The 16001-nt window shown below is 41.5% G+C and overlaps 1 protein-coding gene across 3 annotated transcripts in view; it reads left to right on the top strand.

The window, feature by feature from the left end:
• The window catches only part of mtmr14 (myotubularin related protein 14), an 84462-nt gene that overhangs the window by 40653 nt on the left and 27808 nt on the right, over nt 1-16001 (top strand). For all 3 annotated transcript variants that reach the window (XM_080181671.1, XM_080181678.1, XM_080181663.1), the window contains exons 10-14: nt 3408-3474; nt 3677-3762; nt 8256-8332; nt 13222-13258; nt 14156-14226. In XM_080181671.1, coding sequence (XP_080037797.1) covers nt 3408-3474; nt 3677-3762; nt 8256-8332; nt 13222-13258; nt 14156-14226 — 338 coding nt within the window. The remainder of the gene's footprint in view (nt 1-3407; nt 3475-3676; nt 3763-8255; nt 8333-13221; nt 13259-14155; nt 14227-16001) is intronic.

Below are 16001 nucleotides of genomic sequence, written 5' to 3'. Positions count from 1 at the left end.
CGGGAATGGAATCTGGGTCCCTGGCGCTGTGAGGCAGCAGTGTTCACCACTGTGCCACTGCGCTGCCCTACTGGATTTTATATTTAGAATAAACATTGATGCTATTCAGACCTTCCCCTCCTTTTTAATGGTAGGCATTGATAACATAGATCCAAGAACATGCTAGGGTATTCTGAGCAAGGGAAGTGTCTATGTGCTGGACAGAGTATGGGGTTGACTTATGGTCACTTAGACACAGAGCCACTCTGTTCTAGTTAAATAAACTTTAACTTTTCAACCACCTGTCTTGCAACCACTCATCCCTGGTAATGTTCTAGTGAATTTACAGCTTCCATTCAGGTCCTCTTTATAATGGCATGCCCAAACTGTACACTTTACTTCAACTGCCATCTGTCATATTACACTTCCATTCCACCCTAGAGCCTATTCATTAAGAGGCTCTATATCGTCCATTTAAATTGGAGGTTTGGAGTGATTTTGGGTTAGAATGTTGGCACCAACTTCAAAGCTACCATTCTGTTGTTGTTTGCTACACCCCTAAATTTAAACATGCATTAGAAAAGTGTGGGACTACAAATCTCTCCTCAAATTATAGCATCTTGTTTGAGTAAACTTAGTTCAGGGAGTCAGTCTGGCATACTTGCACTGTCTGTAACAATCTGATTCTGCATACATCAGTGAGAGTACGTAGTCGGGAAGCAGACAATGAAGCTAAAAAAGAGATAAGAGCATATCAAGGTTCTTCTCTCAAAATGGAGACAAGTTTTTAACATAACGGCTTTCATATTGCCAGTTAATTATTTTCTGACATGGTAAAATGACCTCTGTGTATGATCTTCCCTTAATGGTTTGAGGTATAGTGTCAGTTATACTGGGTTTTACTGCGCAATTTGTGGATGCAGTTGCTCTATGGAAACACGAGGCCTGGTTCCATGAGTTTAATTTCTTGAATCTGGCTAACTTGCTAAGATCACACACAGATGTACAGCAGGAGTCGACTTTACAGCCTGTTGAGCCTGCTTCTCCATTCTCCACAATTATGGTATATGAGAGGGAAGGGGCAAGGGGGAGGCAGTGGTTTGGTGGTATTGTCACTGGACTAGTAATCCAAAAACCCAGAGTCATACTCTGGGGACCCGGTTTAAATCTCAGCACAGCAAATGATGAAATATAAATTCATACAAATCTGGATTTAAATTCGAACGATGACCATGAAACCATTGTCAATTATTGTAAAAAACCTATCTAGTTTACTAATGTTCTTTAGGGAGGGAAATTTGCCACCTGTACCTGGTCTGGCCTATGAGATTCCAGACCGCATGGCAATGGTCTAGCATATCACTCAATTCAAGGGCAATTAGGGATGAACAATGAATTCTGACCCAGCCAGCAACAACCACATCCCATGAATAAATAGAAAAAAACGATTTTTGGTTTCAACTCCACTTGCCCCCTTGATTCCCTGAGGCACCAAAACTTGTCAGTGTCAGCTGTTAATATATTCCACAGTATAGAAACCTCAACCCTCTGAGGTAGAGAATTCCAAAAATTTGCTACCCTTTGAGTGAAGTAATTCGTTCTCATCTCAGTCTTAAATGAACAGCTCCTTATCCTGGGACTGTATTTGAGATTGCCCAACCTAAGAAACACCATCCGTGTCTGCCATATCAGATCTTATATTTTTCAATGTGATAACCTTTCATTCTTTTAACCTCCAGAGAATATAGACCTGATTCCCCTCATTAATATAAGATTGCCAAATAACAGATACCAAATGGATAATTAATAGTTACTGAATAATTTAGATTGATTTATCAGGAGTCAGAGGTTTATACACATCCATTGTGATATGAAACTGTTTGGGTGCAGCAGTAGGAGTAAAGACCATATCCATTCACTTCTCAAGTTTAGAGATAATCCAGAATTTTAAACCCAGATCATCAGTGTGCCAGGAAAATTGGGTGTGCAGGTCCATAAAATAAATTATTCTTTGGTGCTCTAAAGCATTTATTTTTTAAATGTAATACCAGATTCTTATCACTGGAGGGCACCTGCTAGGTTGAAGCTTCCTCTAGTGGCTGTGGACTGGCACTGCAGCATTTTTGTTACTTCGTGGGGCAAAATTTAATTGTGTTTTCCAGATTCCCATTCTTAAGAAGTACATTCCTGCAACTTGTATTTATGAAATACCAGTAACGAAGATAGCCTTTTAAGCACTGCATTATCAGTCGATATCCACCCCTGTCCAAGCTTATACTGCAAATGGAAGTTTTTGTTTATTCGCTCAAAGAATGTCATGTCATTGGCTGGGCCAGGCATGTTATTGGCTAGTAATTTGGGAGCCATTGTGGATTTAGTGAAAATGATTGTCCTTCCCTAATTGCTCTTGAACTGAGTGGTTTGCTAGGCTAGTTCAGAGGGAATTTAAGAGGCAATCACATTACTGTGGGTCTGGAGTCACATGTCAGCCAGAGCGGGTAAGGATGACAGAAGTATATTTTATTCACACGTTGAAACCTGGGGCATGGTCACAACTTCACAGACACATGCAAGTGTACAATAAGAAGATAGGAAAGAAGAGTCTTACAGCTATAAATAACTTAAAAGTAAAGCATAAAGATATGGATAACAATTCACGTGAAATAGACTATATTCCTTTCCTTAAAGGACATTATTGAACCATATGGGTTTTTACGACAATCGATAATGGTTTCACGGCCATTGTTTGACCTTTGATTCCGGGTTTTATTGAATTCAAATTTCATCATCTGCCATGGTGGGAGTTTTGAACCCAGGTGCCCAGAGGATTACTCTCTATAACTCACTTTTTAGTCTCCATTATTATACTCAGAAAGCCATTCAAGGCAATTATTATTCTTTGTGTTGTCATACTCCTAAGACATTGAAGGAGATCATAAACTGTTTAAGTCAAACCTTTCCATTTTGCTTTTTCAAAAAGTGGACTTTGCTGAACCAAATGATGGTTGCTACAAGTGACATGATTCACAAGGTGGCTGCAGTTCCTCTGTGAGGGAACATCCATGGGGCTCTGACTTTCTGTACTCAGGCAATCACGTGAATTATTATCCACATTAGTGGTGCTTTATCTTTTAAAATTATTCATAGCTGTAAGACTCTTTTTTTCTATCTTCTTATTGTATGTTTGCATGTGTGTATGAATGACCATGCCCCAGGTTTCAATGTGTGAATAAACTATATTCCTGATTTAACCCAGAAATCCATTAGTCTGTTGAAACATAAGAGCCTCAGGGAAGCATTGGTGGATTGAGAACTCTTGGCTCTCTGATCTATCCTGTCATCACTACACCACCCCTAAGTCCAAAGCTTATTCCTCTGTTGTTCCATCATGTCAGGATAACATTATTTCTTGTTATCTCTTTGTATAGTCCTGGGACCTTGTTCAGCAGACACAGAATTACCTGAAGCTGCTTATTCATACAATAAATCGTGATGGTAAGTCTAAGTTTTGATTGACGGTCAGCGAGTGATGTGATGTGATATAATCTAGGATAGAAACCTCCTTTTCTGAAGGAGTGAGGTTTAACTTTTACACAGAGGATGGCTCTTTTAAGTTTGATTTATAACTTTCTTTCCTAAATTTTATCCTTGATGTTGATGCACTGTTCTAATCTTTGTTCTTTTCTTCTGCTGATAGAAGACAGTGGTTTGTTAGTACACTGTATTTCTGGCTGGGATCGAACTCCGCTCTTTATCTCTCTTCTTCGTCTGTCACTGTGGGCTGTAAGTATACATACTCAATTTTACTCAGCAGGATGTGTTCTTGTCACATCAGAAAAGGTCAAAATCACATGTTTACATTAAAGTTTAAGATTCCTTAAAATATTTAAATATTCTTTAAATATCTTACAAATCACATATATATTAAAATATATATGATTTAAATTTTCCTTTGAACTCTAATGTTCGGTTTCTTCTAAACAATTCTGGCGATAAGTATGTTCTGCCAGTTCCTGGGTTTTCAGCTTTTTTTTCTGCCAAGCACTGGGTAGAACATTTTATTTAATTAACTACTGATTTGGTATTAATCAGTTGGGTTAAAAGTTTTAGTGGTCACTTTGTTGGAAGGATGCAGTACTCTGTTTTACATCCAGCCTGTTTGTCCTTTGAACAAGCTTCATGAACTTCAGTTCTTCAGAATTTCACGTTTATTTATTAGTGTCACAAGTAGGTTTACATTAACACTGCAATGAAGTTACTGTGAAAATCCCCTAGTCGCCACTCTTTTGGGTACACTGAGGGAGAATTTAGCATGACAATGCACCTAACCAGCACGTCTTACTGTTGGAGGAAACAGGAGCAACCGGAGGAAACCCATGTAGACACAGGAACTGTGCAGACTCCACACAGCTAGTGACCCAAGCCGGAAATCAAGCCCAGGTCCCTGGCATTGTGAAGCAACAGTCCTGAGGGGCTGCACTGGCGGTCACATTGCATTTCAAATCATGGAAATGGAAATTTTTTTCCTAAAAGATAAGAGGGCAAAATAGTGATGATAGAATCTACTGTCAAATCTTGCTGTGATTGGTATCGCAGGACAGTAATTCAAAGTGCAATTGCGGGGCACAGACTCTGCTGAAACAAAATCAGATTCACATATCCAACGCTGGGAGAAATGTGTGCTTACAATCAGCTGAACTCCTGTAATGAAATAGGACGTAGAAACTATCCAGGTCACTTGAGTTAGGCTGCTAAAGAGACTCACATTCTCTGGTTATGCTGAATGAAATTGAAAATCGTTCATTGGGCCGCATTGTTTCACCTTTTAATTTGTTTTGCTCTTGAATTTTCTCACTCTTGTCTTTTCTTACGAATAGGCAGAAGCCATATGGCTCAGTGAAACAGTCCCTCTTTGATTAATCAAGTCTGCTTTATCTATTGTCTCATTATATCCATCAATTTCGTCTCCATAATTGTACCTATGTTAAACCCTATTACACTGCCTACTTGAGCTGCTTGCCAGGTAACTTATTCCTTAAATCCATTGTGTGGAAAAGTCCTGCTGGACTTCCCTTCTGGCATATCATTTTCTAGTTTTATATTTCCGGTATTTAAATCCTCCACCATTGTGATTCATTTTATATGGTTCAGCTTTGTCAATTTCAATTGCACAGTTTTCAAACATTTCGTGATCAGGTTACCTGAAGATTTCTTTCCCAAAGGAAGAAAGTGAAATGCTTTAACTTTTTCTCCTCATTCCCACCTTGCCATCTGGAATCAACTTCATTGCTTGTCTGTTCATTCCCGAGGGCAATGAATAATCCGTCATCGTCTATCCTCAATTATAACACAGCCCTTGGGATTGAAGATTCTTACGTTTTCTATTATAATGAGGCATGTGCTCTGTAGCACAGAATAAAATTAAGTTATGGATCGTATAACAGAAATCTTTGTGGGGGAAGGGTTAGAATCCGTCATCAAGGAGGAAATAGCGAGGCATCTTGAGGGGAATTGCTTGATAGAGCAGACGCAGCACGGTTTCGTTAAGGGGAAGTCGTGTCTGACAAATTTATTGGAGTTCTATGAGGATGTGTCTAGGGCGGTGGATAGAGGAGAGCCGGTGGATGTGGTCTTTCTTGATTTTCAGAAGGCGTTTGACAAGGTACCTCACGAGGTTATTGCAGAAGGTCAGGGGGCATGGAGTTGGGGGTAGGGTGTTAGCGTGGATAGAGGATTGGCTGTCAAATAGGAGGCAGAGAGTGGGGGTTAATGGGTGCTATTCGGATTGGCGGTTGGTGACTAGTGGAGTGCCCCAGGGGTCGGTGCTGGGGCCTCAGCTATTTACCATTTATATAGATGATCTGGAGGAGGGAACCGAGTGTATGGTGTCGAAATTTGCTGATGACACCAAAATTGGTGGAACGGCAAATTGCGTGGAGGGTGTGGAGAGTCTGCAGAAGGATCTAGATAGGCTGGGCGAATGGGCCAGGAACTGGCAAATGGAATTTAATGTTGGCAAGTGCGAGGTGGTCCACTTTGGTAGGAATAATGGCAGGAAGGACTATTACTTACGTGGCGAAAAACTGCAGCAGGCGACGGTGCAGAGGGACCTCGGGGTCCTTGTGCATGAGTCACAAAAACCCAGCCTGCAGGTGCAGCAGGTGGTCAGGAAGGCGAATGGGATGCTGGCCTTCATAGCGAGGGGGATTGAATATAAAAGTAGGGAGGTCTTGCTGCGGCTGTATAGGGCATTAGTGAGGCCGCAGCTGGAGTACTGTGTGCAGTTTTGGTCGCCGTACTTACGCAAGGATATTTTGGCCTTGGAGGGAGTGCAGAGGAGGTTTACTAGGCTGATACCGGAGTTGAGGGGGTTGAGCTATGAGGAGAGGCTGAATAAACTAGGCTTGTACTCGTTAGAGTTTAGAAGAATGAGGGGAGATCTCATTGAGACATATAAGATGATGAATGGGATGGATAGCATAGAGGTGGAGAGACTCCTCCCACTCAGAAAGGACAGTAGGACTAGGGGGCACAGCCTCAAGATAAAGGGGGGGTGGTTTAGAACAGAGTTGAGGAGGAACTTCTTCACTCAAAGGGTGGTGAATCTCTGGAATTCTCTGCCTGTTGAAGTGGTGGAGGCTGCCTCGCTAAATATTTTTAAGACACGGGTTGATGGGTTTTTGATAAGAGAGGGGATTAAGGGTTATGGGGAGAGGGCGGGAATGTGGAACTGAGCCACGACAGATCAGCCATGATCTTATTGAATGGCGGGGCAGGCTCGAAGGGCTAGATGGCCTACTCCTGCTCCTATTTCTTATGTTCTTATGTAATGTAGAAATCACAAACTGGCTTTGCCTTTGTAAAGTTAAAATTTGTGTGAAAAGAACCATTTGTTTTTTTTTCTCCCCCATTGTTCTTGCTGCCTCGGTGTTCTCCTGCAAGCAGGAAAAGACCACTTTTCAGATCTCCACTGGTGCCGCTCTGAATCCAGATGCCCAGGTCTTAATAAAAGTAATCAAACAATCGATTGAAAACTGCAGCCAAAGATCATTAGACACTGGGACAAGAAAATAAGCTGCATAGCAGAAAAAGAAATGCAAACTGGCTTCTTTTTCTGAATCTGCTGGTACCACAATAACACAAGACTGTGTGTTGGAAAGCTCGGAAGAAATTAAACTTCAGTAACACAGTGGGAATAACTCTGGAAGTGTGATGATTATTCTAAAAGCTCCCGTAGGAAATGTTTCATGTCTGTGTTTATCCATACTGTCATTTGAATGCTTTGTAAGTACTTTGTAAGAACATTTTTACAAAGGGCTGTATCCAGTTCAGAGGCTGTAATAAAATTAACCTGGGAATCTTTACCAAATCACCCTGCAAATGAGCCATAAATAACTGATATCTGTCAAGTCAAGTCCCTGGTGTCAGGTTTAAGTTAAAGGGAAAGCCTTTGAAGGAGATGACTAAAAATTGTCACAAATGTGTGCGAGGCAATAAATATTGGGACTGTAGGGTAGATTCAAATTGATGAAAGATAAATTTATGGCTGATGTCAACAGCTTTTCTTCACTGACAGAGGTGGCCAGCATGTGAATTTGACTTCCAGGTTGGGGAGAAAAGGCAAACCCTGTGGAGTTAATTAAGAAACAACTGGGTACAATGATCATTGGAAGGAAGGTTACTGTAGATGAATTCAGATGGGATGAAAAGCTATTCTTACCCGATCTATCTTCTGTTATAAACAGCAGCAAAGTACTGAAAGTGTATAATTTCTCTCACATTTAAATATGTTATAGAACATAGAACACTACAGCGCAGAACAGGCCCTTCGGCCCACGATGTTGCGCCGACAACATTATGGACAGGACATGTGGCTTTAAACGCTGGAAATTCCTCTATAAATCCTTACAAAGCTTATATTTAACATTCAGCAGCTCTGGTCTCACCTGTGGACTTTTAAAAAAAATTAACGTTTTGAGCCCATGTGACTTCTTTGATTTTTGTTTTATTATTGTCAACGTGTATTAATATATAGTGAAAATTCTTGTGTGCTATACAGCCTTCTTCAGATTTGAAGAGGACTTCTCTTTCCACAGATGCTACCAGACCTGCTAAGGGTTCCCTGCATTTTCTGTTTTTATTTCAGATTTCCAGCACAGCAATGTGTTGCTTTTATTACTTTTAACATTGTTCACTTAGTTGATTTGAAAGCTTCTGGCAAAAACTTGGAGCCACATCTGTTGGTTAAAGAATTTGCCACAATTTGTATTTTACAGGATGGACTTGTTCACTCTTGTCTGGAGCCTGTGGAAATCCTTTATCTAACCATTGCTTACGATTGGTTCCTTTTTGGGTGAGTTTGTTTTTTATTTCATAACTATAGTGTTAGCACATTGATTAGGTGACAAGCTTATTGATTTTGTTTGGAAAAGCAAGTATCTGTCACAGTCTGCCCGGGTTTTGTGAAATTCTGTGATCTTTATATTCTGAATGTGTTTTGGAGCTGTCACATTTCCAGTAGAGTCATAGACTGATACAGCATTGAAGGGAAGGCATATGCTCATGTCTGTGCAAGCCCATTGATATGGAGCCATCCAGTGAGTCTCAATCTCCTCTTTCTTATTAATCATCATAACTTGTGCTTATTTATTTAAAAAAAGAAGTTTCTTCATGTCGCCTCCACTTCTTTTGCAAATCACTATAAATCTGTGTCCACTAGTTGCTGATCCTTCTGTCCCTGGAAATGGTTTCTCCTTATTTACTCGAACAAAAACCATTCATGAGTTGGAACACCTCCATCAAATCTCCTTCTAACCTTCTCTGCTCTGAGGAGAATAATTCCAACTTCTTCATTCTCTTCACATAACTGAAGTCCCTCACCCATGGTACCACTCCAGTAAATCACTTCTGTATCTTCTCTAAGGCCTTGACATCCTTCCTAAAGTTTGTCCAAAATGGGACACGCTATTCAAGCTGAGGCCTAATCAGTGTTTTACAAATGTTTAGCACAGCTTTCTTCCTTTCGTACACTATTCCTTTGTTAATAAAGCCAAGCATCCTATGTGCTTTCATAAACAGCCTTTCACAGACACATCCCCAGGCCTCTCCGTTCCTGCATCCCTTTTAAAACCATACCATCTAGTTCATAATACCTCTCCTCATTCTTCCTACTAAAATGTGTCACTTCACATTTCTCTGTATTGACTTTTATTTGCTGCATGTCTCTCCCCTTTTCATTGCTTATTGTGTTTCCTATTTTTGCAAACTTCAAAATTATGCTCTTTGTATCCGAGTCCATAACATTAACATATATGAAAAAGTCCTAATATCCATCCCTGGGACAAACCATTGTGCACTTTCCTCCAGTCTGAGAAATAACAGTTCAATACCACCCTCTACTCTGTATGACTTAGCAAGTTTATGTCTATGCTATCACTGCCACTTTAATTCCAAGAACAATAATATTGCTGACCAGATTTGTGAGACCTGTCAAACTCATTTGAATGACCAAGGTCGGAATTCTCCGACCTCGCCCGTGGCTGGGATTCTTCGGTCTCGCTGCAGTAAATGAAGTTTTGGCTGAGCACCAAATTCTCTGTACTTGCTGGCAGCGGTGGCAAGAACAGAGATCGAACAGAGGTAGAAGATCGCAGAATCCTGGCCTATATTCACATTACGCTACCCTCGTCAACCTATCTAATACTTTAACAAAGAACTCAAGTAAGTCAGAGATGATTTGTCTTTAACAGATTGACACTGGTCTTTTGTCCTGAGCCCATAGTTTTCTAAATGGCAATTAATTTTTCCCCTGGACAGAATTAAAGTCCTACATGAGGTTAGTTTGGGAAGGTGTAGAATGGGGGATCCTGCTGCTTTCTTAACTGCACAGATCAGGTTTCAGGCAGGAAGGATATCCTGGAGACCATTTGAAGCTCTTTGGCAACCATATTAAGGCTTTATCCCAACACCACTGATATGGAAGGGATTTTGCAAGACTGCCCAGCAAGCTCTATGGATTTTGCCAGCAGCCTACCAGGAGAGCGCCATCATTCATAGGCACTCTGTGCCCGATCAAAGGAGCTGGCATAGGAATTGGGAGTAAGTGGGTGAGGGAACCCACAGGAAGTCAACCTAGTGCCCTCACTTTTGAACTGCCTTCCCACCCTCCTCCTGCAACTCCCAACCTGCAACAATCACCTCTATGAATCTATGGCCATTCCCTCCTGAAGGGCTAGGTGCTGTACTAACAGTGGCTACTACTCCCTATGGCACTGTTGATACTGCAGAGCTCCCAGCTTCTGTCCAGTAACTATGGGGGTGGGATTTTGTTCTGTTGAGACCTTCATTGTGTGAGTCACCTGATGCTGTTATGTTCTTAATAGCTGATGATTTCTGATAACCTTTGAAGAGAAGTGACGCAGAGTTCATACCCATTCTTCAACCAGTGGGCAAGACCTCCATCACATTCATTAAATTCTGCCCATTGTCTCCTCAACCTTAAGCTGACTGGCTTGTAGTCACTGGGTTTATCCTCCTCCCTGCCTTTAAAAAGGCATTTAACCGATTTGTAATCCTCTAGTCTTTTGACATCAACTCCATATTCAAGCAGGATTGGAAGATTGTGGTCAGTAAGGGTGGCATGGTGGCACAGTGGTTAGCACTGGTACCTCACGTTGCCAGGGACCCTGGGTTCGATTCCAGCCATGGGTCACTTTCTGTGTAGGTTATGCACTTTCTCCCTGTGTCTGTGTGGATTTCCTCTGGGTGCTCTGGTTTCCAGCGATGTGCAGGTTAAGTGGATTGGCAACACTAAATTGTTCTTTAGTGCCAGGGGCATTAGCAGGGTAAATACGTGGGGTTATGGGGATTGGGCCTGGGGGTGGGGGGGAGACTATGGTTAGTGCAGATTCGAATGGCCTCCTTCTGCACTGTAAGGATTCTAAGATTCTGTGAACCTCCCTCCCTCTGAAGAATTCCATCTGGACTAAATGACTTGCCCACTGTGAGGACAGCCAACATTTTAAGTAACTCCTCTTTAAAAACATTGGATAGAGTGGAAATACTATTTCCTCTTTTACTACTGCATTGGCAGCATCTTCTCTACTGAAGACAGATATAAAGAACTGATTTAGTCACCCACATCATTAGCCGCTAAAAGAATATAACATTTTGGTCCCTAATCGACGCATGTTTCCTTTGAATCCCTTTCTATTATTTATGAGATTATAAAACATTTCTGAATTCCTTTTCACACTACCAGCTAATCTGTTGTCGTACTCTCCCTCTTTGGTTGCTCTTTGTCCTTTTCATTGACTATTCCAAACCTGATGATGTTCTGAATTATTCCCAGAATGCTTTCCCTTTGAAGCATGCTGCCCTTACCCTACTACTTCCCTCAGCTAGATCCAGTGCTGCTTCCTTTCTCATGGGCTGGAAACAAGCTGATCAAGAAAGTTCCCTTGTACACATTTTAAGATTTCTGCTCACTGTTTTTCCTTGACACTATCATACTCTGTCTATATTAAGACAATTCGCCTCATTGTCACTGCTCTGTTCAATTTTTCTTCACCTCATTGGATTAATAATCTAGCGAAAATACCAATAGGCCATCACCTCCCATCATTATCCATCATTAAGTGGGCAGGGGGAGCTTCAAGGAGGCATTTAAGAAACAAACACATTTGCTGTGGATCTGGAACCACAGGGAAGTTTTCTTTCCCAAAGGACATTAGGGAACCAGATGGGTTAGTAACACCATTCGACAATGGGTTCATGATCATCATTAGACTTTTAATTTCAGATTCTTACTGAATTCAAATCTCCACTGTGGTGGGATTCGAACCCTAGTCCCCAAAATATTGCCCTGGGCCTTAATTTCTGGTGTGGAGATGCCGGCGTTGGACTGGGGTAAACACAGTAAGAAGTCTCACAACACCAGGTTAAAGTCCAACAGGTTTATTGGTAGCAAACGCCAATAGCTTTCGGAGCGTTTGCTGTTCCTTTGTCAGGTGAGCTTAATTTCTGGCCCAGTGAAAATACCCCTGCCTTTCCCCTGTATTCCAGTCAACGAGGCTTTCTTGCATTGAGGACTTGGCAATATTTAAATTGTCAGCCAATGCACCATATAGCTAAGCAGCTAGACTGGACTGTGTGGAATTGAAAGAAAACTGGCTCAAAGCCTTGGAGTTCTGGTTGCTATAGAAAGAAAATCAATTTTTAACCTACAGACAACAGAATTTGAATATTCACTCTTTCTAAATATTCAAAATGTAAGCTAACTGGAGGGGGATTGACTGGTCTGTCATTAATACTTTTTAAAAATTCGTTCATGGGATGTGGGCACCGCTGACAGGGCTGGGTTTTATTATCCATCCCTAATTGCCCTTGAACTGCGTGGCTTACATGGCCATTTTAAAGAGCAATTAAGATTCAGCTGCACTTTGGGCTTGTACTCATTGGAATTTGGAAGGATGAGAGGAAATCTGCTCGAGGTATGTAAAATTTTAAAAGGATTGATAAAGCAAATGTAGCCTAAATGTTTCCTCTTATGGGGCAATTTGAACAAGATGTCACAGGTATAGGTTGAGAGGCGGTAGATTTAAAACTGAGATAAGGAGGAACTACTTCTCACAGAGGGTGATAAATTTGTGGAACTCACTGCCCCATAGCATGGTGGAGTCTGAATTGTTGAATGGTTTCAAAAAGGAGATAGATATATTTCTAATAAAAAAAAGGATTAAGGGATATGGGGAACAGGTGGGGAGGTAGATTTGAGACCAGGGACAGATCTGATTGAAGTAGGCTCGAAGAGTTGAATTTGTCTACTTCTAATTCCTTTGTACCTATTGCTGTGGCTCTGAAGTCACATGTAGGCCAGCTCAGGTAAGGATGGTTGATTTCCTTCCCTAAAGGGCATATTTTTAAATTCATTCATGGGACATGGGCATCACAGGCTGAGCCAGCATTTATTGCCCATCCCTAGTGGCCCTGAGGGCAGTTGAGAATCAACCACATTGCCATGAGTCTGGAGTCACATGTAGGCCAGACCAGGTAAGGACAGCGGATTTCCTTCCCTAAAGGCATTATTGAACCAGATGGGTTTTCCCGACAATTGACAATGGTGTCGTGGTTATCAGTAGATTATTAATTCCAGATTTTAAAAATTGAATTCAAATTTCACCATCTGCTATTTCACTGACTCGCTATATAGCTTAAATGTTCTATTTGTTTACGTATTTACAGGCACATGTTGTCCGACCGTCTTAGCAAAGGGGAGGAGGTGAGTCAAAAACTGGAGAAATGTCTTGTGCTGAATAAAGTTGATACTTAAGTGACACTTTGGGTTGTTTGGTTTTATTGTTGTATAAGGTTAGTTTGATAATCTGCTCCCATATTATCTGTATCAGCCTCATGGCAAAAAAACTGACAGCTGATTTATAAAGAATTGTAACATGACTTGCTATGAAGATACTTAGGTTAATTAGTAAACCATTAGTTGTGAAAATTACTGTAATTTGCCACTAGAATATGTGGTGTAAAAGAATCCCTTCTAAACAAATAATTCAGCTCACCTAGTTTTAGATTTTTTGGCAGAATATGAATATAAGAAAAGGGTCTGAATTTTACCACCTTTAAATCGACATTGGATTTTATTTAGTCGAAGAATGGAATTTTGTTCTATCAAATTAGTTCCTACCAGGAGATGGTGCTTTTGCACTACCTGACTTCATTCCATGAACAATTTACACACTGCAATGCTACCACCTGCTGATGGAAAAGGTTACTGCGGGAAACCAACGTTAGATTGAAAAACAGTCGGAAAGCTGAAGTAAATAAGAGTGTTGGGAGTATAGAGCAGGATTATTGGTCTCCAAATATTAAATTCAGCTTCTCTTTCCAGGTGTTGCAGCCCTGCTGTGTGTTTCCAGCATTGTCTGCTTTTAACCTGGTTACATTTCCAGCTGGAAAAGTTGGGGGGCTTTGTACTGGTGAAAGAGACCAGTTTCTTCACACCATTCCAGACATAAAGCCTTTTTTTGTTCCGTATATTGACTTATTTCTGAATATATCATTGTGTCTAGCTTTACATTCTCAAAGCTGGGATTGTATTGTTGAAGGTCGCACGAGGGAACCTTAAGTCTAAAAAAAAAATTATAATTCTTCCCCAACTCCCTAGATTTTCTTCTTCTGCTTCAATTTTTTGAAGCACATCACCACGGAAGAGTTCTCTGCAGTAAAGAAGCCCAGGTAAGGAATTCACCTTATTGCCGGCGTTGTGTAGAGAGTAACCAAGCTGCAGTGATCCATGAAGCGTAGGGTCAGGAATAGGCCATTCAGCCCTTCTGGCCTATCCTACCATTCAGTGAAATCATGACTGATCTGAGACCTAAATATCTCTCAATAAGTTTACAATACACAGCAGCAACTGCTGTTTTAATAGTTTATCTGTTAGTGTCACAAGTGGGCTTACATTAACACTACAATGAAGTTACTGTGAAAACCCCCTAGTCGCCACACTCTCGCACCTGTTTGAGTACACTGAGGGAGAATTGAGCATGGCCAATGCACCTAACCAGCACGTCTTTCGGACTGTGAAGGAAACCAGAGTTACTGGAGGAAACCCACGCAGACAGGGGGAGAATGTGCAGACTCACACAGACCCAAGCTGGGAATCGAACCCGGTCCCAGGTGCTGTGAGGCAGCAGTGCTGTTTGCGGAAAAGAGTTCCAAACCTCTATCATTGTTTGTTTGCAGAAAAGCTCCTAATTTCCCTCACTATAGGAAGGATGTGATAGCAGCAGAGGGGCTATAGAGAAGGTTCACCAGGATGTTGTCTGGGATGGAGCATTGGAGCTACAAGGTGAGACTGGATAGGCTTGAATTGTTTTCTTTAGAGCAGAGAAGGCTAAGGGGTGGGGGGGACATGACTGAGGTGTGTAAGATTATGAGGGCTATGGACAAGCTGACTAGGGAGCAGCTGTTCCCTTTTGTTGAGGAGTCATGAAGAGGCATAGTTTTAGGTGAAGGGGTAGGGGGATTCAGAGGGAATTTGAGAAAAAGCTTTTTCATTCAAAAGGTGATGGGAATCTGGAATGCACTGCCAGGAAAGAAAGTGGAGGCTGGAATAACAATTATAATATATACCTTTTATAACCATAAGAAATATTTGGATGAGCACTTGAAAAACCATAACATTCAAGGATATATGGGACAAGTGCAGGAAAATGGAATTAGCGTGCCTTTAGTATTTGTTATTGTCAGCGCAGACTGAATGAGCTGAAGGACATTTTCTGCTCTATGTAACTCTATAGAAAGCCTGGCTCTAACATTTAGACTCTGCGCCCAAGACACCTCACTACCCCCACCACTATTTGAAATCCATTTGCTACAGTTTTGTTATTCACTTTTTGTATTAATACTCTTTGTAATAAGGGTATTTTAGATCATGCTATTTCGCACTCAGTGGGAAGTTATACAACAAACCAGAAAAGGAAAACTAAGGCACATTTGATTTGTTTTATTCTTCCATGGAATCTGAGTGTCGCTGGCAAGGCCAACATTTGTTGCCATCACTGATTCCTCTTGAACTGCCACTGTCCATGTTGTCAGAGAAGGACCTCCAGGTTTTTGACTCAGCCACAGGTGAAATAGTTCCAAGACAGGATGGAGGGGAACTTGCAGGTGGCGATGTTCCCAAGTGTCTGCTGCCCTTGCCCCTCAAGGCAGTAGAAGTCATGAGTTTGGAAACTGCTGTTGAAAAAGGTTTGGCAAGCTGCTGTAGTGCACAGGTGGCACAGTGGTTAGCACTGCTGCCTCACAGCGCCAGGGACCCGGGTTCAATTCCAGCCTCGCGTCACTGTCTGTGTGAAGCCTGTACATTCTCCCTGTGTCTGTGTGGGTTTTCTCCGGATGCTCTGGTTTCCTCCCACAGTTAAAAGACGTGCAAGTTGGGTTGATTGGCCAAGATAAATTGCCTCTTACGTCAGGGGCATTAAGGGAGTAAATATGTGATGTGGGGTTGT

This window comes from Carcharhinus amblyrhynchos, chromosome 3 (genome assembly GCF_965287045.1).
Source record: "Carcharhinus amblyrhynchos chromosome 3, sCarAmb.v2.hapA, whole genome shotgun sequence".
Classification (NCBI taxonomy): Eukaryota; Metazoa; Chordata; class Chondrichthyes; order Carcharhiniformes; family Carcharhinidae; genus Carcharhinus; species Carcharhinus amblyrhynchos.
The sequence above is the reverse complement of the archived record's forward strand: the minus strand, read 5'-3'. Positions and strand labels throughout refer to the sequence as shown.